The 27,836-nt window shown below is 43.3% G+C and overlaps 1 protein-coding gene across 35 annotated transcripts; it reads right to left on the reverse strand.

Annotated features, from left to right (window-relative positions):
* Positions 1-12: 12 nt before the first annotated feature.
* LOC127933105 (glycerophosphodiester phosphodiesterase domain-containing protein 5-like) lies at positions 13-19,006 on the reverse strand. Of its 35 annotated transcripts, XM_052529743.1 has the most exons (8): positions 18,578-19,005; positions 14,770-14,939; positions 13,329-13,432; positions 8,490-8,583; positions 5,327-5,386; positions 4,856-4,954; positions 663-4,764; positions 13-566 (listed from the first exon to the last, which is right to left on the reverse strand). In XM_052529743.1, the coding sequence occupies exons 2-7, from the start codon at positions 14,935-14,937 to the stop codon at positions 4,654-4,656; spliced, it is 636 nt and encodes a 211-aa protein (XP_052385703.1). In that variant the 5' UTR covers positions 14,938-14,939; positions 18,578-19,005; the 3' UTR covers positions 13-566; positions 663-4,653. The 35 variants fall into 35 exon arrangements, with proteins under 35 accessions (XP_052385703.1, XP_052385704.1, XP_052385698.1 ...); XM_052529744.1 differs by lacking the exon at positions 4,856-4,954 and having other exon boundaries at positions 14,770-19,006; XM_052529738.1 differs by lacking the exons at positions 4,856-4,954; positions 5,327-5,386; positions 8,490-8,583; ... (1 more) ...; positions 14,770-14,939; positions 18,578-19,005 and having other exon boundaries at positions 13-272; positions 322-370; positions 1,006-4,623.
* Positions 19,007-27,836: the final 8,830 nt, after the last annotated feature.

Raw genomic sequence — 27,836 nt, forward strand, 5'->3', positions numbered from 1 at the left:
GAGATGTTCACTGTTGAGAAAGAAAACCTCCCTAAAGTTTCACACATCAGAGATGTTCACTGTTGAGATAGAAAACCTCCCTAAAGTTTCACACATCAGATATGTTCACTGTTGAGATAGAAAACCTCCCTAAAGTTTCACACATCAGAGATGTTCACTGTTGAGATAGAAAACCTCCCTAAAGTTTCACACATCGGAGATGTTCACTGTTGAGATAGAAAACCTCCCTAAAGTTTCACACATCAGAGATGTTCACTGTTGAGATAGAAAACCTCCCTAAAGTTTCACACATCAGATATGTTCACTGTTGAGATAGAAAACCTCCCTAAAGTTTCACACATCAGAGATGTTCACTGTTGAGATAGAAAACCTCCCTAAAGTTTCACACATCGGAGATGTTCACTGTTGAGATAGAAAACCTCCCTAAAGTTTCACACATCAGAGATGTTCACTGTTGAGATAGAAAACCTCCCTAAAGTTTCACACATCGGAGATGTTCACTGTTGAGATAGAAAACCTCCCTAAAGTTTCACACATCAGATATGTTCACTGTTGAGATAGAAAACCTCCCTAAAGTTTCACATCAGAGATGTTCACTGTTGAGATAGAAAACCTCCCTAAAGTTTCACACATCGGAGATGTTCACTGTTGAGATAGAAAACCTCCCTAAAGTTTCACACATCAGAGATGTTCACTGTTGAGATAGAAAACCTCCCTAAAGTTTCACACATCAGATATGTTCACTGTTGAGATAGAAAACCTCCCTAAAGTTTCACACATCAGAGATGTTCACTGTTGAGATAGAAAACCTCCCTAAAGTTTCACACATCAGATATGTTCACTGTTGAGATAGAAAACCTCCCTAAAGTTTCACACATCAGAGATGTTCACTGTTGAGATAGAAAACCTCCCTAAAGTTTCACACATCAGAGATGTTCACTGTTGAGATAGAAAACCTCCCTAAAGTTTCACACATCGGAGATGTTCACTGTTGAGATAGAAAACCTCCCTAAAGTTTCACACATCAGATATGTTCACTGTTGAGATAGAAAACCTCCCTAAAGTTTCACACATCAGAGATGTTCACTGTTGAGATAGAAAACCTCCCTAAAGTTTCACACATCAGAGATGTTCACTGTTGAGATAGAAAACCTCCCTAAAGTTTCACACATCAGAGATGTTCACTGTTGAAATAAAAAACCTCTGAAGTTTCCTTCCTTGCCCTAGTTTTGAATCAAATCAAATGTATTTGCCACATACACATGGTTAGCGGATGTTAATGCAAGTGTAGCGAAATGCTTGTGCTTCTAGTTCCAACCACCAGTAATATCTAACAAGTAATATAACCTAACCATTTCACAACAAATACATTAAGTGTAAAGGAATGAATACGAATATGTACATAAAAATATATGAATGAGTGATGCCCGAACGGCATAGGCAAGATGCAGTAGATGGTATAGAGTACAGTATATACATTTGAGATGATTAATGTAGGGTATAAAAACATTATATAAAGTGGCTAGTGATAAATTGATTACATCAATTCTTCCATTATTAAAGTGGTTGGAGTTGAGTCAGTGTGTTGGCAGCAGCCACTCAATGTTAGTGATGGCTGTTTAACAGTCTGATGGTCTTGAGATAGAAGCTGTTTTTCAGTCTCTCGGTCCCAGCTTTGATGCACCTGTACTAACCTCGCCTTCTGGATGATAGTGGGGTGAACAGGCAGTGGCTCGGGTGGTTGTTGTCCTTGATGATCTTTTTGGCCTTCCTGTGACATCGGGTGGTGTAGGTGTCCTGGAGGGCAGGTAGGTTGCACCCGGTGATGCGTTGTGCAGACCTCACGACCCTCTGGAGAGCCTTACGGTTATGGGCTGCGCAGTTGCCGTACCAGGCGGTGATACAGCCCGACGGGATGCTCTCGATTGTGCCTCTGTAAAAGTTTGTGAGTGTTTTTGGTGGTGACGAGCCAAATTTCTTCAGCCTCCTGAGGTTGAAGAGGCACTGCTGCACCTTCTTCACCACGCTGTCTGTGTGGGTGGACCAATTCAGTTTGTCCGTGATGTGTACGTCGAGGAACTTAAAACTTTCCACCCTCTCCACTACTGTCCCGTTAATGTAGATAGAGGGTTGCTCCCTCTGCTGTTTCCTGAAGTCCACGATCATCTCCTTTGTTTTGTTGACATTAAGTGTGAGGTTATTTTCCTGACACCACACTCCGAGGGCCCTCACCTCCTCCTTGTAGGCTGTCTCGTCGTTGTTGGTAATCAAGCCTACCACTGTTGTGCCGTCTGCAAACTTGATGATTGAGTTGGAGGCGTGGCCACGCAGTCGTAGGTGAACACGGAGTACAGGAGAGGACTGAGAACGCACCCTTGTGGGGCCCCAGTGAACGCACCCTTGTGGGGCCCCAGTGTTGAGGATCAGCGGGGTGGAGATGTTGTTAACTACCCTCACCACCTGGGGGCGGCCCGTCAGGAAGTACAGGACCCAGTTGCACAGGGCGGGGTCGAGACCCAGGGTCTCGGGCTTAATGACGAGTTTTGAGGTTACTATGGTGTAAAATGCTGAGCTGTAGTCGATGAACAGCATTCTTACATAGGTATTCCTCTTGTCCAGATGGGTTAGGGCAGTGTGCAGTGTAATGGAGTCGTCTGTGGTCCTATTAGGGCGGTAAGAAAATTGGAGTGGGTCTAGGGTGTCAGGTAGGGTGGAGGTGATAAGGTCCTTGACTAGTCTCTCAAAGCACTTCATGATGACGGAAGTGAGTGCTACAGGGCGGTAGTCATTTAGCTAAGTTACCTTAGCTTTCTTGGGAACAGGAACAATTGTGGCCCTCTTGAAGCATGTGGGAACAGCAGACTGGGATAAGGATTGATTGAATATGTCCGTAAACACACCAGCCAGCTGGTCTGCGCATGCTCTGAGGACGCGGCTGGGGATGCCGTCTGGGCCTGCAGCCTTGCGAGGGTTAACACATTTAAATGTTTTACTCACGTTGGCTACAGTGAAGGAGAGCCCACAGGTTTTGGTAGCGGGCCGTGTCAGTGGCACTGTATTGTCCTCAAAGCGAGCAAAAGTTGTTTAGTCTGTCTGGGAGCAAGACATCGTGGTCCGCGACGGGGCTGGTTTTTTTTTTGTAGTCCGTGATTGACTGTAGACCCTGCCACACACCTCTCGTGTCTGAGCCATTGAATTGCGACTCCACTTTGTCTCTATACTGACGCTTAGCTTGTTTGATTGCCTTGCGGAGGGAATAGCTACACTGTTTGTATTCGGTCATGTTTCCGGTCACCTTGCCCTTATTAAAAGCAGTGGTTTGCGCTTTCACTTTTGCACGACTGCTGCCATCAATCCACATTTTCTGGTTGGGGAATGTTTTAATAGACGCTGTGGGTACGACATCACCAATGCACTTGTTAATAAACTCGCTCACAGAATTAGCGTATTTGTCAATGTTGTTGTTCGTCGCAATGCGGAACATATCCCAGTCTACGTGATCGAAGCAATCTTGAAGCGTGGAATCCAATTGGTCGGACCAGCGTTGAACAGACCTGAGCACGGGAGCTTCCTGTTTTCGTTTCTGTCTATAGGCTGGGAGCAAAAAAATGGAGTCGTGGTCACCTTTTCCAAAGGGAGTGCGGGGGAGGTCCTTATATGCGTCAGGGAAGTTAGAATAACAGTGGCCTAGGGTTTTTCCAGCCCTGGTTGCACAATCGATATGCTGATAGAATTTGGAGAGCATAGTTTTCAGATTATCCTTGTTAAAATCCCCAGCTACAATAAATGCAGCCTCAGGATATGTGGATCCAGTTTACATAGAGTCGAATTAAGTTCTTTCAGGGCCATCGATGTGTCTGCTTAGGGAGGGGAATATACATGACTGTGATTATGATTGAAGAGAATTCTCTTGGTAGATAATGCGGTCAGCATTTGATTGTGAGGAATTCTAAGTCAGGTGAACAGAAGGACTTGAGTTCCTGTATGTTATGATCACACCACGTCTCGTTAATCATAAGGCATACACACCCGCCCTTCTTCTTACCAGAGAGATGCTTGTTTCTGTCAGTGCGATGCGTGAAGAAACCAGGTGGTTGTACCGACGTAGATAGTGTGTCTCGAGTGAGCCATGTTTCCGTGAAGCAAAGAACGTTACAGTCTCTGATGTTTCTCTGGAATGCTACCCTTGCTCGGATTTCGTCTACCTTGTTTTCAAGAGACTGGATATTGGCGAGTAGTATGCTCAGGAGCGGTGCGTGATGTGCCCGTCTACGTAGCCTGACCAGAAGACCGCTCCGTCTGTCCCTTCTACGGCGCCGTCGCTGGCTGGGTCTAATCCATCGTCCTGGGTGGTAGGCCAAACAGAGGATCCGCTTCGGGAAAGTCGTATTCCTGGTCGTAGTGTTGGTGAGTTGACGTTGCTCTTATATCCAATAGTTCCTCCCGACTGTATGTAATAAAACCTAAGATTTTCTGGGGTAACATTGTAAGAAATAACACATAAAAAACAAAATACTACATAGTTTCCTAGGAACGCGAAGCGAGGCGGCCATCTCTGTCGCGCCGGAGTCAACAATCGAAGTCAGTATTTGCCTTATTCTACTCTGTAATTAGCATATTATGTATACAGCTGCTCAAACAAGCCCCACCTACTCAATCACAAGTCTCACCTTTCCTATTGATGTGGTAGAAATGCAAGGCTATTGGCCAGGAAAGGAGTGTCATCAGCAAGACTCCTCCCACGTGTAAATATGGTGCCGTCACCTATTAAGAACAAACATATTGCAGGAGGTGAAGTAAAGAGAAATTAAAGAGAGAGATATGACCATAATAGAAGAAAGAAGGGAGGCCCCACCTGGAAAGAGAGGAGAAGAGTGGTCCACTCTTTGCTACATAGGTCAGACAGCACTGCTATGGCAAGAATGGAGAAGGCTAGACTCACCAGGACCCCAATCTGGCAACACATCCGGAGGATTAGTACAGTTAGGACAACAGACAACCATTGGCACCTTACCCTTTTCACACTAATGAGCATTTCATTTTGCACTGAGCTGAGCACGATTAATTTTCACTTCATTTTTTCAGGATCTATCCATAAATCTGCAGCATTCAGCATTTCATCAGTCTTTTCTTCTACCAGGCAGTCAGCAATTTAATCTAGCTAAAGTCATTCATTTCATCTAGACATGGAAAAATGGATGGGATGATTCTAAAGCTTATAAGAGCAAAGAGGATGTCTAGGAGAGACAGGGAGGATAGGAAACACGATATAGAGAAGTAGGCAGAGGAAGTTGAAATTGGGCAAGGGAAGGCATGTGGACGTTACCTTGTGGCCCCAGTGTAGGTACAGCTTCTGTCCCTCTGACAGCAGACATACAGCCAACAGCTACAAATTAAAACACACCCACACACACCATCAGAGAGCTAAGTACAGTATAACCCTGGTACTGTATAGTACAGTATATCCCTGGTACAGTATATTCCTGGCACAGTAAAGCTCTGGTTCAATACAGTATATCCCTGGTACAGTACAGTATAGCTCTGGTTCAGTACAGTATATCCCTGGTACAGTACAGTATAGCCCTGGTACTGTATAGTACAGTATATCCCTGGAAGGGTATATTCCTGGTACAGTATAGCTTTGGTTCAGTACAGTACAACTCTGGTTCAGTACAGTACATTCCTGGTACAGTACAGTATAGCTCTGGTTTAGTACAGTATATCCCTGGTACAGTACAGTATAGCTCTGGTTCAGTACAGTATATCCCTGGTACAGTACAGCTCTGGTTCAGTACAGTATATCCCTGGTACAGTACAGTATAGCCCTGGTACTGTATAATACAGTATATCCCTGGTAGGGTATATTCCTGGTACAGTAAAGCTCTGGTTCAATACAGTATATCCCTGGTACAGTACAGTATAGCCCTGGTACTGTATAATACAGTATATCCCTGGTAGGGTATATTCCTGGTACAGTAAAGCTCTGGTTCAATACAGTATATCCCTGGTACAGTACAGTATAGCCCTGGTACTGTATAATACAGTATATCCCTGGTAGGGTATATTCCTGGTACAGTAAAGCTCTGGTTCAATACAGTATATCCCTGGTACAGTACAGTATAGCCCTGGTACTGTATAATACAGTATATCCCTGGTAGGGTATATTCCTGGTACAGTAAAGCTCTGGTTCAATACAGTATATCCCTGGTACAGTACAGTATAGCTCTGGTTCAGTACAGTACAACTCTGGTTCAGTACAGTACATTCCTGGTACAGTACAGTATAGCTCTGGTTTAGTACAGTATATCCCTGGTACAGTAAAGTATAGCTCTGCTTCAGTACAGTATATCCCTGGTACAGTATAACTCTGGTTCAGTACAGTACATTCCTGGTACAGTACAGTATAGCTCTGGTTCAGTACATTCCTGGTACAGTACAGTATAGCTCTGGTTCACTACAGTACATTCCTGTTACAGTACAGTATAGCTCTGGTTCAGTTCATTACATTCCTGGTACAGTACAGTATAGCTCTGGTTCAGTTCAGTACATTATATTCCTGGTACAGTACAGCTCTGTTTCAGTACAGTAAAGCTCTGGTTCAGTACAGTATATTCCTGGTACAGTACAGCTATGTTTCAGTACAGTAAAGCTCTGGTTCAGTACAGTATATTCCTGGTACAGTACAGCTCTGTTTCAGTACAGTAAAGCTCTGGTTCAGTACAGTATATTCCTGGTACAGTACAGCTCTGTTTCAGTACAGTAAAGCTCTGGTTCAGTACAGTATATTCCTGGTACAGTACAGCTCTGGTTCAGTGCAGTATAGCTCTGGTTCAGTACAGTATAGCCCTGGTACAGTACAGTATATGCCTAGTACAGTATAGTGCAGTATATTCATGGTAGAGTACAATATAACTCTGGTTCAGTACAGTACAGTACAATACAGTAAAGCCCTGGTAAAGTACAGCTATGGTTCAGTATAGTACAGTATATTCCTGGTACAGTACAGCTCTGGTACAGTATAGTATAGTATAGTATATTCCTGTTACAGTACAGCTCTGGCTCAGTACACTAGAGTATATTCGTGGTACAGTACAGTATATAGTACAGTTCTCATCACTAAGGAATCTGGGACTAATAACCTCCCTCTGCAACTGGATCGACCCCAGGATCACGGGCAGACCCCAGGTAGTAAGTCTAGGTAATAACACAATCGCCACTCTGATCCTCAACATGGAGGCCCCTCAGGTGTGCGTGCTCAGTCCCCTCCTGTACTCCCTATTCACTCATGACTGCATGTCCAGGCACGACTCAAACGCCATCATTAAGTTGGCCAATGACACAACAGTGGTAAGCATGATCAGCGACAACGATGAGACAGCCTATAGGAAGGAGGTCAGAGACCTGACCATGTGGTGCAAGGACAACAACCTCTCCATCAATGTGATCAAGACAAAGGAAATGATTGTGGACTACAAGAAAAGGAGGACCGAGAACACCCCCATTCTCATAGACGGGACTGTAGTGGAGCAGGTTGAGAGCTTCAAGTTCCTTTCCGTCCACATCACCAACAAACTAACATGATTCAAGCACACCAAGACAGTCATGAAGAGGGCACAACAAAACCTATTCCCCATTCAGGAGACTGAAAAGATTTGGCATGGGTCCTCAGATCCTCAAAAGGTTCTACAGCTGCACCATTGAGAGCATCCTGACTGGTTGCATCACTGCCTAGTATGGCAACTGCTCGGCCTCCGACTGCAAGGCACTGCAGAGGGTAGTGCGTACGGCCCAGTACATCACCGGGGCCAAGCTTCCTGCCATCCAGACCTCTATACCAGGCGGTGTCGGAGACAAAAAAAATTGTCAAAGACTCCAGCCACCCTAGTCATAGTCTGTTCTCTCTGCAATCATGGCAGGCGATACCGGAGTGCCAAGTACAGGTCCAAGAGGCTTCTAAACAGCTTCTATCCCCCCAAGCCATAAGACTCCTGAACATCTAATCAAATGGCTACCCAGACTATTTGCATTGTCCCCCCTTCTACACTGCTGCTACTCTCTGTTGTTATCTATGCATAGTCACTTTAATAAACTACATGTACATATTACCTTAATTACCTCGACAACGGTGCCCCCTCACATTGACCCTGTACCGGTACCGGTAGTCCTGCTATTGTTTTTTTTGTTTTTTTATCTCTTACTTTTAGGTATTTTAAGTATTTTCTTAAAACTGCATTATTGGTTAGGGACTTGTAAGTAAGCATTTCACTGTAAGGTCTACTGCACCTGTTATATTCAGCACGTGACAAATAAAATTTTATTTGATGTATAGCTCTGGTTCAATACAGTATATCCCTGGTACAGTACAGTATAGCTCTGGTTCAGTATAGTACAGTATATTCCTGGGGGGATCCCCAGATTGATCTGTAACTGATTTATGCTTGTCCTCCAACCCCCCTTGTGGAGCCCCACAAACAAACACACACCCTCACCAGCAGCAGAGTGATGTAGCTGAAGAAGGCGGCAGCGATGACCAGCAACACCACAGACCAGGGGAACCAGAAACCCAGGTTCCCAAAGTTAAACCTGGAGAAAGAGAGAGAAAATCGGAAGGAAGCGAGTGAGAGAGCGAGAGCAAGGATGGCGATGAGAGTGGGGATGTGTGTGTGTGGGGTACTCAGGGCTCAATTGTCCCTCTAAAAACTCTGACATCAATGCAAATGTAATCAAAAATCATCATCATTAAACACTTATCAACAATATTATGTTTTTAAATTCACTGTTAGGCTACATTTTTTGACCTCGCTGAGATGATCAATTTGAAGAATGAAGTTCAACAACAGGTTGAAACTGGAAAACATGGTCCTTGTGGATGTTGTTCCAAACAACACAATTGATGTTGTTTCAAAGCCAAATAACGAAATTGACAGCGCTTTCTAAGGTGATGATTAATTTAAAGAATTTAAGAGTTGAATATAAATCACTTATACACATATTAGAGCTTATGCATATGCCTGTGCTGTGCCTTCAGAAAATATTCATACCCCTTGACTTATTCCACATTTTGTTTTGTTACAGCCTAAATTCTAAATGGATTAAACATAATTGTTTTCACCCATCTAAAAACACACACACAATACCCCATAATGACAAAGTGAAAACATATTTTTAGAAATGTTTGCACATTTATTGAAAATTAAATAAAGAAATATTTCATTTACATACAGTGGGGCAAAAAAGTATTTAGTCAGCCACCAATTGTGCAAGTTCTCCCACTTAAAAAGATGAGAGAGGCCTGTAATTTTCATCATAGGTACACTTCAACTATGACAGACAAAATGAGAAAAAAAATCCTGAAAATAACATTGGAGGATTGTTTATGAATTTATTTGCAAATTATGGTGGAAAAATAAGTATTTGGTCACCTACAAACAAGCAAGATTTCTGGCACTCACAGACCTGTAACTTCTTCTTTAAGAGGCTCCTCTGTCCTCCACTCGTTACCTGTATTAATGGCACCTGTTTGAACTTGTTATCAGTATAAAAGACACCTTTTTTGCCCCACTGTAAGTATTCACACCTAAGTCAATACTTTGTAGAAGCACCTTTGGCAGCGATTACAGCTGTAACTCTTTCTGGGTATGTCTCTAAGAGCTTTCCACACCTGGATTGTGCAACATTTGCCCATTATTCTTTTCAAAATTCTTCAAGTTCTGTCAAATTGTTTCTTGATAATTGCTAGACATGGCCTCCCGGGTGGCGCAGTGGTCTAGGGCACTGCATCGCAGCGCTAGCTGTGCCACCAGAGACTCTGGGTTTGCACCCAGGCTCTATCGCAGCCGGCCGCAACTGGGAGGTCTGTGGGGCGACGCACAATTGACCTAGCGTCGTCCGGATTAGGGAGGGTTTGGCCAGTAGGGATATCCTTGTCTCATCGCGTACCAGCGACTCCTGTGGCAGGCCAGGTGCACGGTGTTTCCTCCGACACATTGGTGCGGCTGGCTTCCGGGTTGGAGGCGCGCTGTGTTAAGAAGCAGTGCAGCTTGGTTGGGTTGTGTTTCGGAGGACACATGGCTTTCGACCTTCGTTCTCTCCCGAGCCTGTACGGGAGTTGTAGCGATGAGACAAGATAGTAATTAGTAACAATTGGATACCACGAAATTGGGGAGAAAAAGGGGGTAAAATTAAAAATAAAAATGTTTAAAGATAATTGCTAGGGCGCTGAACTGCAGCGCCAGCTGTGCCACCAGAGACTCTGGGTTCGCGCCCAGGCTCTGTCGTAACTGGCCGCGACCGGGAGGTCCGTGGGGCGACGCACAATTGGCATAGCGTCGCCCGGGTTAGGGAGGGTTTGGCCGGTATGGACATCCTTGTCTCATTGCGCACCAGCGACTCCTGTGGCGGGCCGGGCGCAGTGCGCGCTAACCAAGGTTGACAGATGCACAGTGTTTCCTCCGGCACATTGGTGCGGCTGGCTTCCGGGTTGGATGCGCGCTGTGTTAAGAAGCAGTGCGGCTTGGTTGGGTTGTGTATCGGAGGACGCATGACTTTCAACCTTCGTCTCTCCCGAGCCCATACGGGAGTTGTAGTAATGAGACAAGATAGTAGCTACTAACAATTGGATAACATGAAATTGGGGAGAAAAAGGGGGTAAAATTCAACAACAAAAAATAAATAAAAAATAAAAAAGATAATTGCTTGACATAATTTTCAGGTCTTGCCATAGATTTTCAAGTAGATTTAGTCAAAACTGTAACTCGGTCACTCAGGAACATTCATTGTCTTCTTGATAAGCAACTCCGGTATAGATTTGGCCTTGTATTTTAGGTTATTGTCCTGCTGAAAGGTGAATTAATCTCCCAGAGTCTGGTGGAAAGCAGACAACCAGATTTTCCCCTAGGATTTTGCCTGTGCTTAGCTCAATTCCATGTATTTTTATCCTAAAAAAACTCCCTAGTCCTTAACGATTACAAGCATACCCATAACATGATGCAGCCACCACTATGCTTGACAATATAGAGAGTGGTACTCAGTAATGTGTTGTATTGGATTTTCCCCAAACATAAAATGTCTTATTCAGGACAAAAAGTGAATTGTTTTGCCACATTTTTTGCAGTATTACTTTAGTGCCTTGTTGCAAACAGGATGCATATTTTGGATTTTCTTTTTCTTTTGTACAGGCTTTCTTCTTTTCACTCTGTCAATTAAGTTAGTATTGTGGAGTAGCTACGTTGTTGATCCATTTTCAGTTTTCTCCTATCAGCCATTAAACACTGTAACTGTTGTAAAGTCACCATTGGCCTCATTGTAAAATCCCTGAGCAGTTTCCTTCCTCTCTGGCAGGAAGTATGCCTGTATCTTTGTAGTGACTGGGTGTATTGATACACCATCCAAAGTGTAATTCATAATTTCACCATGCTCTAAAGGATAGTCAATGTCTGCTTTTGTATTTTTACCCATCTACCAATGGGGCCTTTCTTTGCGAGGCATTGGAAAACCTCCCTCGACTTTGTGGTTGAATCTGTGTTTGAAATTCACTGCTCGACTGAGGGACCCAACAAAAAAATTGTATGTGTGTGGTAGAGATGAGATAGTCATTCAAAAATCATGTTATGCACTATTATTGCAAACAGAGTGAGTCATTTACTTTTTAAGCAAATTTGTAACTCCTGAACTTAGGCTTGCAAATTGCCATAACAAAGGGTTTGAATACTTTTTGACTCAAGACATTTCAGCGTACATTTGTAATTAATTTATAAACATTTAAAAAAAAACATAATTCCACTTTTACATTATAGGGTATTGTGTGTAGGAAAGTGACAAATACTAAAAAGGTTATCAATTTTAAATCCAGTCTGTAACACAAGTCAAGGGGTGTGAATACTTTCTGAAGGCACTGTATATGAGCACAAAAAAATATTTAAAATAATAATAATAATAATAATGATTGTGCGGTTATACAATACATAACCTAATAGCCTACCGCATATTACGCATGCCAGAAAAACATAACAAAATACATAGATTTAAGATGTCTTTGGTACAGAATTGGTCTAGCCTATACTCCAAAACAAAAAAAGATAGTAATAGCCTTTGAGTGTGGACTGTATTATTAGGCATACTGGATGGACTGTTACCTTGTGCTACACTCCAAACTTTCAATCCATGCGTCTGGGAGAGAATGTATAGGCCTAGGTGATGCTGTTGGTTCATTGATTGTGCAGGTTGGTTTACCGAGTTAGCCTACAATTATAGTGCATTTTGTATTTGATTTTGAATAGCCTAGTAATAGGGCCTTTTTTATAGGTTTATAATTAATAGGGTGACAATACCTTTAGCCACAGAATATCTCCTCCTCTCTCGTCTTATTCCTTTCTCAAGCGTGCAGAGATGGGGCCTGTCAACAGTTTAATTAAATATGTTTTGTTGTTACTATCAATGTTCCTGTACAGATTTCTCTTGGTTTGGTCCCAAATGAAGCACTGGGTAGCTTTAGAAACATGGTTGGAGAGCCCATGACATAGAGTTCAGACGGAATATCACCTGTCTCACAGCGAGAGGCTGCATGCTCCTCAAACAGTGGTTAATGTGTGAAATGAAAGAAGTGTTCTTATTTGCCCAGACATTTCCACAATCCTGTGTGAATGCAGACTTTTGATGGTTGCCACTAAAAAGAGAAGAATCCCAGCTGCTACTGTAAGTCCATTTCTAAGCTGCTCCACTATGTTAGAAAACCGGAGGAGCCTAACCAGTGTAATTTAAACTAAGGGAAAGCAGCCTCCATTCACTATTCCAGTGCATACTGATGACATGTCTTATCCTCCCTGCCCCTGTTCCCTTGTTCCTGCCCATTTGATAATGCACCATTCCAAAACTAAACAAATGTTACATATTAGTAAAGACAAGATTACATTTAGAATAGTTCGATGGGTGAAAATATGATTGCTTGATGAGAGAACATTGTATGCAGACTGATGGAAAGAACAGGGCAAGCTTTTTATAACTTTTTCAAATAGTCAATTGCAAGAGTTGTGGCTATACAGTAGGAGGTAATGTTGTTAATGTGATGCAGGAGAGGAGATTCTCCTGACAGGAACACCACTAAATGTCAATGACATACTCCTGCTGCTACCACAGAGTTGTGGTCTGGCCTTGCGTGTGTGTGTGTGTGTGTGTGTGTGTGTGTGTGTGTGTGTGTGTGTGTGTGTGTGTGTGTGTGTGTGTGTGTGTGTGTGTGTGTGTGTGTGTTTGAGTTCTTATATATTTGAATGCTTGTTCATACTTAGATGTGTGTTTACATTACATTGTGAATATGTACTAGTCAGACCTACCAGTCAAAATCATTGTAGTCATTCTGAGCTTCACTCCAGAAGTAGAGGAAGACCAGTGTGAGACAGAATGTCAGGATGAGGAGTGCAAAGCTGGCACATTCCAACTGCAGGGGAGAGAGACACAATAAATCCCACATAGTGACTTCATAACAAGTGCACAACCCATATACTGTTGGCATGGAAATGTACACTAACAAGTGATTACCAGTGATGAGGATTGAACCCACAACATATTGGTGGCAAGGCAGGGATTCATGGCCAGAGCCACTACCTTCGCAAACCTTTTTCACTTGTATTTGTGTTTTCCCCTGACATATGAGGTAAACAACTCAAGCCTGGGCTAACATTAGTCAATGGATTGTCACACAGGAAGTTGTTGTTTTGCAGCATTTAAAGGAAAACTCCACCCAGAAACTATTGTTCCATTGTTGATATAGTCCCAAAATGTTTAGCATGTCAGCAATCAAGTTTTCAAGATATATAACTTTCAAAATACAGCCGGTATTTCTGTATTTTGAAAGTTATATATCTTGAAAAGTTGATTGCTGACATGCAAAACATTTTTGGGACTATATCAACAGTGGAACAATGAAACAAATACCAAAAGATGGGTGGAATTTTCCAATAAATGCTCTTACAAAACATAAGAGAGTGCTATTCTTTGAAAGGGCTGAATGTATGCATTTATTGCCTAGAATGCTTCCCATACAGTTGAGGGAGTGCACTTTGAACTCTGAGGAGAGAGAGCAATGTGAAGAAAAGCTCCTTACTGGCTAAACAGTGATTGTAAAACTGTGACAGTAAAAATGATGTAAGCCATGAAAGATATTGACAGAGTGAGGGAGAAAAAGAAACAGATAACTTGTGTGTGGGCACGCATGCATGTTGTGCATGTGAGGGAGAGAGTGTACAGTGTAGTAGTAGTGTGTGTGGGCACGCATGCATGTTGTGCATGTGAGGGAGAGAGTGTACAGTGTAGTAGTAGTGTGTGTGGGCACGCATGCATGTTGTGCATGTGAGGGAGAGAGTGTACAGTGTAGTAGTAGTGTGTGTGGGCACGCATGCATGTTGTGCATGTGAGGAAGAGAGTGTACAGTGTAGTAGTAGTGTGTGTGGGCACGCATGCATGTTGTGCATGTGAGGGAGAGAGTGTACAGTGTAGTAGTAGTGTGTGTGGGCATGCATGCATGTTGTGCATGTGAGGAAGAGAGTGTACAGTGTAGTAGTAGTGTGTGTGGGCACGCATGCATGTTGTGCATGTGAGGAAGAGAGAGTACAGTGTAGTAGTAGTGTGTGTGAGTATAGTCTCTGTCAGGGGTATAAAACCATCCTGTGAAATGACCAGATATTCAACAAACAAAAACAGCTTTTCCCATCAAATGATCTCACTTGGGAACTCAATCCCCCATCCCGTCCCTGCTTGACCCCTGACATCCCTGACCTTGCTGCAGCAGCAGTCTCCCGGCGTGGCGCGGGTCCTCTGGTAGCGTCTCCATTGACAGCCGTAGAGTCCGGCCAGGCATGAGACAAAGGGCTGGTGCTCGTAGCGCTGCAGCAGCCGACAGCGCACCACAGGCAGCTTCCCCAGGGTGGTCAGAGAGGGGGCCATGGCTCACACACACAATGCCATCACGATCACACACACACACACGAGAGAGAGAGAGAGAGAGAGAGAGAGAGAGAGAGAGAGAGAGAGAGAGAGAGAGAGAGAGAGAGAGAGAGAGAGAGAGAGAGAGAGAGAGAGAGAGAGAGAGAGAGAGAGAGAGAGAGAGAGAGAGAGAGAGAGAGAGAGAGAGAGAGAGAGAGAGAGAGAGAGAGAGAGAGAGAGAGAGAGAGAGAGAGAGAGAGAGGTCTACACCAGTTGTATTCAGTGCATGTGACAAATAAAATTGGATTTGATCTTGTCAAGGGGTTTCAGATTTCACAAGGTCCCGGATTCAAGCACCACTTGGGCCTTCAAGCCCCGCCTTCATCACAAAAGGTAGAGATGGTGGAGAAGGACAATGAGTAAAAAGAAGTCGTGTCTAACCTTAAACCTGGCTCCCAAACATTTAACAACTGCTGTAGGCCTAGATTATGAATCAATCAAACCATACTAGGTATGTGATTACAGGCTAGGTGAAGGACAAGCCCCATTCTGACACACATCGTAATTTTCACAATGCTTCAGTTTGGGATGGTTACCGTCTCTGAATTTGGGGATTTCCCTCTGAGGGATCCACAACTCACTAACTTCTACCTTGATTGTGGGCTAGTGGGCTACTATGTGTTAGTTGACCACCATCTAGTATGTTTACTGTTAAATGACAAAGAAAGAGATTAGCCGTGGATTACTGGAATAGCACTGTATAACAATGTATCCAAAAACAAATCATTTTGACTGTCAAATGTTTTCTCTCACAATATCAAAATAGAAACATCTCCTTGCTTTAAAGTCAAAACATATTTTTGGAAAGTGCATACGCTGAGCTAGCCATTAAAAAAAGTATGGTCAACAGATCTAATTGAATCTGAAAAACCCTTTAACTAGAACATAATATGGAAAAATAAGACCATGGCATCCCCTAATCCGAACCATAAATGTATACATCAATGTGTTCACAGACTGTGTATTTAACACCAAGGAAACGTTTTATGATGAAATTGGTCCCAACTCCCAACTATTCACTGTGTCCCCTAAATCAGGTAGGCACATTCCTTCATATGATGTGGGAGTGCCCTGCACTTAAAATTACTTCTGGGGCAAAGTTACAACATTCATTTCGAAGTGCATGAATTTAAATATTCAAAGCTTTGCACCTATTATTTTATCTGACAATGATAGCACCTTGAATCTCTCTATCAATCAGAGAAAAGTTTTGCTGGCAGGCCTTACTGCAGCGAGTTTTGGGGGGGTCTAAATGGTACCTCTTTCTTTCCCATTTAACCAGGGGATACAGTTACTACTATAAGTTATAACAATAAAATGATCGACAACGAGAATGAATGTGCAAGTCAAGGAACAATTGAGACTCTGGGGATGGATGGGTGGGAGTGGGACTGATAAGCAACCTCGTTTGGTGGGTGGAATGGGAAGGAGTGAGAGGCATAGTTTCATTGGGTAGGGTAAGTGGGGCATGGTTTCTGGATGGGGAGGATGCAGGAGGGTGGATGGGGAATGGATTGGGGTTATTTTGTATGCATTTCTTTGCTTGTTTTTGTACCTGTAATCCCCCTCTGTAAAATTACTCAATTAAATTAAAGCAAATTCACAAAAAATAAACTATTGTTGGTATTAATTTGTTTAATGTTCTTATTAATATACAGTTGAAGTTGGAAGTTTACATACAATTAGGTCGGAATCATTAAAAATTGTTTTTCAATCACTCCACAAATTTCTTGTTAACAAACTATAGTTTGGGAAAGTTGGTTAGGACATCTACTTTGTGCATGACAAGTAATATTTCCAACAATTGTTTACAGACAGATTATTTAGCTTATATCACAATTCCAGTGGGTCAGAAGTTTACATACACTAAGTTGACTGTGCCTTTAAACAGCCTGGAAAATCCCTTGGCTTTAGAAGCTTCCATGGCTTTAGAAGCTTCTGATAGGCTAATTGACATCATTTGAGTCAATTGGAGGTGTCCCTGTGGATGTATTCAAACTCAGTTCCTTCAAACTCAGTGCCTCTTTGCTTGACATCATGGGAAAATCAAAAGAAATCAGCCAAGACCTCAGAAAAAAATGGTAGACCTCCACAAGTCTGGTTCATCCTTGGGAGAAATATCCAAACGCCTGAAGGTACCACATTCATCTGTACAAACAACATCGACATAACCTGAAAGGCTTCTCAGCAAGGAAGAGACCACTGCTCCAAAACCGCCATAAAAAAGCCAGACTACGGTGTGCAACTGCACATAGGGACAAAGATCGTACTTTTGGAGAAATGTCCTCTGGCCTGATGAAACAAAAATCGAACTGTTTGGCCATCATGACCATCGTTATGTTTGGAGGAAAAAGGGGGAGGCTTGCAAACCGAAGAACACCATCCCAACCGTGAAGCATGTGGGTGGCAGCATCATGTTGGGGGGGTGCTTTGCTGCAAGAGGGACTTCATAAAATGGATGGCATCATGAGGATAGAAAATTATGTGGATATATTGAAGCAACATCTCAAGACATCACTCAGGAAGCTAAATAGGTCTTCCAAATGGAAAATCACCACAAGCATACTTCCCAAGCATAGGTTGTGGCAAAATGGCTTAAGGACAACAAAGTCAAGGTATTGGAGTGGCCATCACAAAGCCCTGACCTCAATCCTATAGAAAATGTGTGGGCAGAACTGAAAAAGCGTGTACGAGCAAGGATGCCTGCAAACCTGACTCAGTTACACCAGCACTGTCAGGAGGAATGGGCCAAAATTCACCCAAATTATTGTGGGAAGCTTGTGGAAGGCTACCCGAAATGTTTGACCCAAGTTAAACAACTTAAAGACAATGCTACCAAATACTAATTGAGTGTATGTAAACTTCTGACCCACTGGGAAAGTGATGAAAGAAATAAAAGCTGAAATAAATAATTATCTCCTATTATTCTGACATTTCACATTCTTAAAATAAAGTGGTGATCCTAACTGACCTGAATTTTTACTAGGATTACATGTCAGGAATTGTGAAAACCTGAATTTAAATGAATTTGGCTAAAGTGTATGTAAACTTCTGACTTCAACTGTATAATCTGTTGTTGGTGCCTAAACTACATAACGCGATCGTTATCTGACAACCAATGACACTATGCACACATGCCATGCACTATGCTGAAAATGACAAATGTTTCTATGTTATTGGAAACAATAATTGCATATGAATTGTAGCCCATAGGCTGCAGACGTTAACGCCTTGATGTAGCTTGTATAGCCTAAGTAGGTCTATAGTTGCTGCCCTATGGCGCGGAAATTTCCTCTGGGAACAACAGTGTTTACCTGATACAATAGGCTAGCCTACGTGGACGGTTGTTCAAGTTCCAGCTAAAAGCACCCTATGATACAGAGTCGTCGTGCAGGAAATCGTAAATCTCCTAACATATTGACGAATTGGACACATTGTCTGTTTAGGGAACTAGTCAGAGATACGTCTATCCTGTAAGACTGAAGTTATTCAAATGCTAAGAATCTCCATATGTAATATTCAATGCTCATAAATAGCATACATGCAAGTTATTCCCCATCTAAATCCTTTATCCGATACTTTACTCCTTCAAATAACCTACCTCTGAAAAGAGTTCCGTTAGATTTCCAGAATTTCCGAAATCCTTAATGTGATGGTTACTCCAGGGGAAGCCGCAGTACGTATAGGTCCTCTTCTCGGTAATGCACGCCGACCAGGTAAACGATACCGTGCTATGTCTAATTGACATAGACTGCCGCCTGTTGCAAATGGAGATATGCTTCCGTGTACAGTAAATTGCGCTATTTCTTTCATCCGGACATCCTCCCTCTAGTGCACGGTCCTTTGATGTTCAATAATGATGGATACAATGTTACAATTTCCCAACTATGTAGGCTACTCTTATCACATGACAGTGTGTGTAGTAGGCTATAGATTATTTTAGTTACAGACAATATTGTAATCAGAGTTTCAATATCAGCTGACTATATTTCGTATGAAAAAAACGTGTGTTATGCAGGGTGGAAACTGTTCATTTGAATGTGTATTGTGAAAGCGAGGGTAGGGGAATTAAACTGTAATCAAGTTCTTCAGTCTTACGTAACGTAAATCTTACAGCTGCAAATGTACAGTTTTACCAAAGATGTTTTATAACTACCCCAAGAGAGACTGCATCCTGTCGTTTCCAATGGGAGCAAATTAATCACAGTAGGCAGAACAAGGAGGTGGGCAGAGCCAAGCACAAGCTAGCGAGATCGTATTGGCGCGTTGTGCATTCCTGTCAGGGAACACCTACTTTGAAGTGTGCGTGTACAATAACGCAATTCACCCTTGCGCTCCTTCTAAATAATGCCATTTTTAAAAACTTTGGCAAAGGGTAAAGTTTACAAAACGGAGTCCACTCTGTCCGTAACAGATTGTAGTGTTGGGAAGAGAAAGTGTAATGAGATTAAATGTTCTATCGATGACAAAATTAACAGAATGTCTGCCAAAATCCATCTAAATTTTCCCCCACTGCCGGACACTGGGCTTTACCATATCTGGTAGTCGTTGGAAACGCAAACCGGATGCTTCAGATTTACACATCAGGTGAAACATCTGGCCCATTTGTGGCTTTACTGTGTGACATAATCAAGTTCCAAAATAAAGGGCCCTAGGAAGTATTTCAAACTGTGCAAAGGGGGGCACAAACCATTCTAAAAGCATCTCTCTGTGTGTCCCTTTTTTCTTACACACTCAATTTGGTCACAATGAATTCTCAACAATAGTCTAATTTACAAAATAAACTAAACCATGATATTGTAGGGATTTCTGCTAACTGCGACAATGTAACCCCCCTCTCGAGCCTCCAATCCGGGTCTTCAACAGGCTAACCTGCTAACCACTGCTCAAACAACGGTTTAACCCTTTTGGGGGGACTGTAACAGGCCTAAGGCAAGGTTTGTTACACTATCCCCTCCTTTCGGGCGAGCGTGTCTCTATTTTTTAATTGTAATTTTTATTTTTTTATTTCACCTTTATTTAACCAGGTAGGCAAGTTGAGAACAAGTTCTCATTTACAATTGTGACCTGGCCAAGATAAAGCAAAGCAGTTCGACAGATACAACGACACAGAGTTACACATGGAGTAAAACAAACATACAGTCAATAATACAGTATAAACAAGTCTATATACAATGTGAGCAAATTAGGTGAGAAGGGAGGTAAAGGCAAAAAAGGCCATGGTGGCAAAGTAAATACAATATAGCAAGTAAAACACTGGAATGGTAGTTTTGCAATGGAAGAAAGTGCAAAGTAGAAATAAAAATAATGGGGTGCAAAGGAGCAAAATAAATAAATTAATTAAATACAGTTGGGAAAGAGGTAGTTGTTTGGGCTAAATTATAGGTGGGCTATGTACAGGTGCAGTAATCTGTAAGATGCTCTGACAGTTGGTGCTTAAAGCTAGTGAGGGAGATAAGTGTTTCCAGTTTCAGAGATTTTTGTAGTTTGTTCCAGTCATTGGCAGCAGAGAACTGGAAGGAGAGGTGGCCAAAGAAAGAATTGGTTTTGGGGGTGAATACCTGCTGGAGCGTGTGCTACAGGTGGGAGATGCTATGGTGACCAGCGAGCTGAGATAAGGGGGGACTTTACCTAGCAGGGTCTTGTAGATGACATGGAGCCAGTGGGTTTGGCGACGAGTATGAAGCGAGGGCCAGCCAACGAGAGCGTACAGGTCGCAATGGTGGGTAGTATATGGGGCTTTGGTGACAAAACGGATTGCACTGTGATAGACTGCATCCAATTTGTTGAGTAGGGTATTGGAGGCTATTTTGTAAATGACATCGCCAAAGTCGAGGATTGGTAGGATGGTCAGTTTTACAAGGGTATGTTTGGCAGCATGAGTGAAGGATGCTTTGTTGCGAAATAGGAAGCCAATTCTAGATTTAACTTTGGATTGGAGATGTTTGATATGGGTCTGGAAGGAGAGTTTAACCAGACACCTAAGTATTTGTAGTTGTCCACGTATTCTAAGTCAGAGCCGTCCAGAGTAGTGATGTTGGACAGGCGGGTAGGTGCAGGTAGCGATCGGTTGAAGAGCATGCATTTAGTTTTACTTGTATTTAAGAGCAATTGGAGGCCACGGAAGGAGAGTTGTATGGCATTGAATCTTGCCTGGAGGGTTGTTAACACAGTGTCCAAAGAAGGGCCGGAAGTATACAGAATGGTGTCGTCTGCGTAGAGGTGGATCAGGGACTCACCAGCAGCAAGAGCGACCTCATTGATGTATACAGAGAAGAGCTATGCTTCTCCATACCAAGTACATCACATGTGCACGCCTCTCCGATGGTCCCCAAGGCAGCATTCCACCGCTGCCACCAATGTAGCCAGTTTTGCTAACGGCAACAGTGTAACCCCCATTGCAGGTCTCGAACTCAGTAATTATTTTATTGACAGGACACCTCTTGAACAAAACGTCGCAATGGAGAGGACTTTTATGAGATCCACCCAGTAAATGGCATCTTTGAAAACATGGATCCGTAAATCAAATGAAAGACATAAAAATAGAAACGGATCCATGTTTTCAAAGATGCCATTTACTGGGTGGATTACCCAGATAATCCAATATTATTGGATCTCATAAAAGTCCTCTCCATTGCAAAGCCGATGTTGGGTGTGTTTTAGACTCTAACCATGAAAAAAGGGGTAGAACAAAGGGCATGTTTCATGTTAGACAGCGCCATAGGATTCTACTGCCATCTCAGGGAAAGCCCTGTTGGAAATCTGTCTCTTCTCTGCTGGTGCATTCGAAGTTGTTTGAAGCTGTGACACCAGCAGGTACCTGTTCCTTTTTTTTCTCCCTTTTTTCTCCCCAATTTCGTGGTATCCAATTGTTGTAGTAGCTACTATCTTGTCTCATCGCTACAACTCCCGTACGGGACGAAGGTTGAAAGTCATGCGTCCTCCGATACAAAACCCAACCAGCCGTACTGCTTCTTAACACAGCGCGCATCCAACCCGGAAGCCAGCCGCACCAATGTGTCGGAGGGTACACCGTGCACCTGGCAACCTTGGTTAGCGCTCACTGCGCCCGGCACGCCACAAGAGTCGCTGGTGCGCGATGAGACAAGGACATTCCTACCGACCAAGCCCTCCCTAACCCAGACGACGCTAGGCCAATTGTGCGTCGCCCCACGGACCTCCCGGTCGCGGCCGGTTACGACAGAGCCTGGGCACGAACCCAGGGACTCTGATGGCACAGCTGGCGCTGCAGTACAGCGCCCTTAACCACTGCGCCACCCAGGAGGCAGGTACCTGTTCCTTGTACAGCTTTCCTTCCCTCAATCCTAACCTTTAACCATTAGTGGGGAAAAATCTAAACTGACCCAAGATCAGCATCTATGGGCAATTTAACCCTACTCTGTTTGATCCACAACAGCAAACTACACTCAAATCAAATAAAATTGTATTGGTCACATACACATGGTTAGGAGATGTTAATGTGAGTGTAGTGAAATGCAGTAATATCTAACAAGTAATCTAATAATTCCCCAACAATTTACCTATCCCTTTAAACTTGTGTGTATAAGGTAGTAGTTTTGGAATTGTTAGGTTAGATTACTCGTTGGTTATTACTGCATTGTCGGAACTAGAAGCACAAGCATTTAGCTACACCCGCATTAACATCTGCTAACCATGTGTATGTGACAAATAAATTTGATTTGATTTGATACACACAAATCTAAAGGAGTGAATGAGAATATGTACATATAAATATATGGATGAGCGATAGCCGAGCGGCATAGGCAAGGTGCAATAGATGATGTAAAATACATTATATACATGTGATATGAGTAATGTAAGACATGTAAACATTATTAAAGTGGCATTGTTTAAAGTGACTAGTGATCCATTTATTAAAGTGGTCAGTCATTGGGTCTCAATGCAGGCAGCAGCCTCTCTGAGTTAGTGATTGCTGTTTAGCAGTCTGATGGCCTTGAGATATAAGCTGTTTTTCAGTCTCTCGGTCCCCGCTTTGATGCATCCGTACTGACCTCGCCTTCTGAATGGTAGCGGTGTGAACAGGCAGTGAATCGGGTGGTTGTTGTCCTTGATTATCTTTTTGGCCTCCCTGTGACATCGGGTGCTGTAGGTGTCATGGAGGGCAGGTAGTTTGCCCCCGGTGATGCGTTGTGCAGACCGCACCACCCTCTGGAGAGCCTTGTGGTTGAGGGTGGTGCAGTTCTTTACCAGGCTGTGATTCAGCCCTACAGGATGGTCTCAATTGTGCATCTGTAAAAGTTTGTCAGGGTTTTGGGTGACAAGCCAAATTTATTCAGCCTCCTGAGGTTGAAGAGGCGCTGTTGCGCCTTCACCACACTGTCTGTGTAGTTGGGCCATTTCAGTTTGTCTGTGAAGGTTACGCTGAGGAACTTAACTTTCCACCTTCTCCATTACTGTTCCTTCGATGTGGATAGGGGGGTGCTCCGTCTGCTGTTTCCTGAAGTCCATGATCATCTCCTTTGTTTTGTTGACGTTGAGTGAGAGGTTGTTTTCCTGACACTACACTCCGAGTACCCTCACCTTCTTCCTGTAGGCTGTTTTGTCGTTGTTGGTAATTAAGCCTACTACTGTTGTGTCGTCTGCAAACCAGATGATTGAGTTGGAGGCATGCATGGCCATGCAGTCGTGGGTGAACAGGGAGTACAGGAGGGGGCTGAGCACGCACCCTTGTGGGGCCCCAGTTTTGAGGGTCAGCGAAGTGGAGATGTTGTTTCCTACCTTCACCACCTGGGGGCGGCCCATCAGAAAGTCCAGGACCCAATTGCACAGGGCGGGGTCGAGCACCAGGGCCTCCAGCTTGATGATGAGCTTGGAGGGTACTATGGTGTTGAATGCTGAGCTGTAGTCAATGAACAGCATTCATACATGGGTATTCCTCTTGTCCAGATGGGATAGGGCAGAGTGCAGTGTGATGGCGATTGCATCGTCTGTGGTCCTATTGGGGCAAACTGTATGTAAACTGAAGTGGGTCTAGTGTGGCCAGCAAGGTGCAGGTGATATGGTCCTTGACTAGTCTCTCAAAGCACTTCATTATGACAGAAGTGAGTGCTACGGGGCGGTAGTCATTTAGTTAAGTTAACTTTGCCTTCTTGGGTACAGGAACAATGGTGGCCATCTTGAAGCATGTGGGGACAGCAGACTGTGATAGGGAGCGATTGAATATGTCCGTAAACACACCATCTAGCTGGTCTGTGCATGCTATGAGGACGCGGCTAGGGATGCCGTCTGGGCCATTAACCTTGAGAGGGTTAACACGTTTAAATGTTTTACTCACGTCGGCCATGGAGAAGGAGGGGGGGGGGGCACAGTCCTTGTTAGCGGGCCGTGACGGTGGCACTGTATTATCCTCAAAGTGGGCAAAGAAGGTGTTTAGTTTGTCTGGAAGCATGACTTCAGTGTCCATGACGTGGCTGGTTTTCTTTTTGTAGTCCGTGATTTCCTGTAGACCCTGCCACATACGTCTCGTGTCTGAGCCGTTGCGACTCCACTTTGTCCCTGTAACAACATTTCGCTTGTTTGATTGCCTTGCGGAGGGAATAACTACATTGTTTATATTCAGCCATATTCCCAGACCTCTTTCCATGGTTAAATTATGTGGTTTGCGCTTTCTGTTTTGCGCAAATGCTGCCATCCATCCACGGTTTCTGGTTAGGGTAGGTTTTAATAGTCACAGTGGGTACAACATCTCCAATGCACTTCCTTGTAAACTTACTCACCGGGACAGTGTATAGATTGATGTTGTTCTCTGAGGCTGACGGGAACATACCCCAGTCCACCTGATCAAAACAATCTTGAAGTGTGGATTCCGATTGGTCAGCATTGCATGGTTCTAGTCACTGGTACATCCTGTTTGAGTCTGCCTATAAGACGGTAGGAGCAATATGGCGTCGTGGTCGGATTTGCCGAAGGGAGGGCGGGGGAGGGATTTGTATGCATCGCAGAAGTTAGAGTAGCAGTAAATCGAGTGTGTTACCCCCACGAGTACTGCAATCAATATGCTGATAGAAGATTTTAGGTAGCATTGTTTTCAAACTTGCTTTGTTAAAAATCCCCAGCTACAAGGAATGCAGCCTCAGGATATATGGTTTCCAGTTTACATAGGGTCCAGTGAAGTTTCCTGAGGGCTGTCATGGTGTCTGCTTGAGGGGGAATGTACACAGCTGTGATGATAACTGACGAGAATTCTCTTGGGAGGTAATATGGCCGCCATTTGAGTGTAAGTCATTCTAGGTCGGGTGAGCAGAAGGACTTGAGTTCCTGTATGTTGTTATGATTACACCATGAGTCATTAATCATGAAGCATACACCCCCACCCTTCCTCTTCACAGAGAGGGGTTTATTTCTGTTGGCGCGATGTATGGAGAAGCCCTGTGGCTGAACCGATACCGACAACATATTCCGAGAGAGCCATGTTTCCGTGAAACAGAGAATGTTACAATCTCTGATGTGTCTCTGGAAGGCAACCCTTTCTCGAATTTCATCTACCTTGTCAAGAGACTGGACATTGGTGAGTAGTATACTCGGGAGCGGTGGGCGATGTGCACGTCTTCGGAGCCTGACCATGAGGCCACTCCATCTGCCCCTTCTGCGGCGTCGTTGTTTTGATTTGGTTTCTGGGATTAGATCCATTGTCCTGGGTGGTGGTCCAAAACAGAAGATCCGCTTCGGGGAAGTCTTATTCCTGGTCGTAATGGAGGTAAATTGACGTCACTCTTATATCCAATAGTTCTTCCTGGCTGTATGTAAAAAGACTTAAGATTTCCTGGGGTAACAATGTAAGAAATAATACAGTGGAAGTCTTAAGTTTACCTTAGCCAAATACTAGTAGTAAAAGTAAATAAAAATTCCCTGTCTTAGGTCAGTTAGGATCACAACTTATTTTAAGAATGTGAAATGTCAGAATAACAGTAGAGTGATTTATTTCAGCTTTTATTTCTTTCATCACATTTCCAGTGGGTCAGGGTTTTACATACACTCAATTAGTATTCGGTAGCATTGCCTTTAAATTGTTTAACTTGGATCAAACGTTTCAGGTAGCCTTCCACAAGCTTCCCACAATAAGTTGGGTGAATTTTGGCCCATTCCTCCTGACAGAGATGATGTAACTGAGTCAGGTTTGTAGGCATCCTCGCTCGCACACGCTTTTCAAAATAATTGAGGTCACGACTTTGTAATGGCCTCTCCAATATCTTGACTTTGTTGTCCTTAAGCCATTTTGCCACAACTTTGGAAGTATGCTTGGGGTTATTGTCCATTTGGAAGAACCATTTGCGACCAAGCTTTAACTTCCTGACTGATGTCTTGAGATATTGCTTCAATATATCCACATAACTGTCCTTCATAATGATGCCATCTATTTTGTGAAGTGCACCAGTCCCTCCTGCAGCAAAGCACCCCCACAACATGATTCTGCCACCCCCGTGCTTCACGGTTGGGATGGTGTTCTTCGGCTTGCAAGCCTCCCCCTTTTTCCTCCAAACATAACGATGGTCATTATGGCCAAACAGTTCTATTTTTGTTTAATCAGAACAGAGGACATTTCTCCAAAAGTACGATCTATGTCCCCATGTGCAGTTGCAAACCGTAGTCTGGCTTTTTTATGGCAGGTTTAGAGCAGTAGCTTCTTCTTTGCTGAGTGGCCTTTCAGGTTATGTCGATGTAGGACTCGTTTTACTGTGGATTTAGATACTTTTGTAGCTGTTTCCTCCAGCATCTTCACAAGGTCCTTTGCTATTGTTCTGGGATTGATTTGCATGTTTTGCACCAAAGTAGGTTCATCTCTAGGAGACAGAACACGTCTCCTTCCTGAGCGGTATGACGGCTGCGTGGTCCCATGGTGTTTATATTTGCATACTATTGGTTGCACAGATGAACGTGGTACCTTCAGGCATTTGGAAATCGCTCCCAAGGATGAACCAGACTTGTGGAGGTCTACAATTTATTTTCTGAGGTCTTGGCTGATTGCTTTTGATTATTATCCCATGATATTAAGCAAAGAGGCACTGAGTTTGAAGGTGGGCCTTGAAATACATTCACAGGTACACCTCCAATTCACTCAAATTATGTCAATTAGCCTATCAGAAGCTTCTAAAGCCAAGACATAATTTTCTGGAATTTTCCAAGCTGTTTAAAGGCACAGCCAACTTAGTGCATGTAAACTTCTGACCCACTGGAATTGTGATACAGTGAATTATAAGTGAAATAATCTGTCTGCAAACAATTGTTGGAAAAGTAACTTGTGTCATGCACAAAGTAGATGTCCTAACCGACTTGCCAAAACTATAGTTTGTTAACAAGGAATTTGTTTTAATGATTCCAACCTAAGTGTATGTAAACTTCCGACCTCAACTGTACATACAAAAAATTAAAATACTGCATAGTTTCCTAAGGACTCGAAGCGAGGCGACCATCTCTGTTAGCGCCACACCTGGATTCAGAGAAACAGTCAAATTAAGAATGATTATATCTGACAGAAGTCATAACCAACCAATCACAGCAACTCCAAAGTGTGATATAATACAGGTTATGCAACGGGTGGGTCTAATCCTGGACGCTGATTGGTTAAAACCGCATTCCAGCCGCTGTCTATTCCACAAAGCTACCACCGGGTAAAGCTATGACATTGAAATTCTTATTTATTCTGTTCCATCTCACTGCACAATCCACTGTCTCATCAGCCCAGCAAGACAATTTACAAAATTGTTCTCCACTGTAAAAAACATCTAGACATTATCTCCAATTTACTTTAGACTAGCAATTGGTTTTCAATAGCAGTGACTTGCATAAACCTTGCTGTCTGTCCCTCTTACATTTGCAAC

This window comes from Oncorhynchus keta, chromosome 11 (genome assembly GCF_023373465.1).
Source record: "Oncorhynchus keta strain PuntledgeMale-10-30-2019 chromosome 11, Oket_V2, whole genome shotgun sequence".
Taxonomy (NCBI): domain Eukaryota; kingdom Metazoa; phylum Chordata; class Actinopteri; order Salmoniformes; family Salmonidae; genus Oncorhynchus; species Oncorhynchus keta.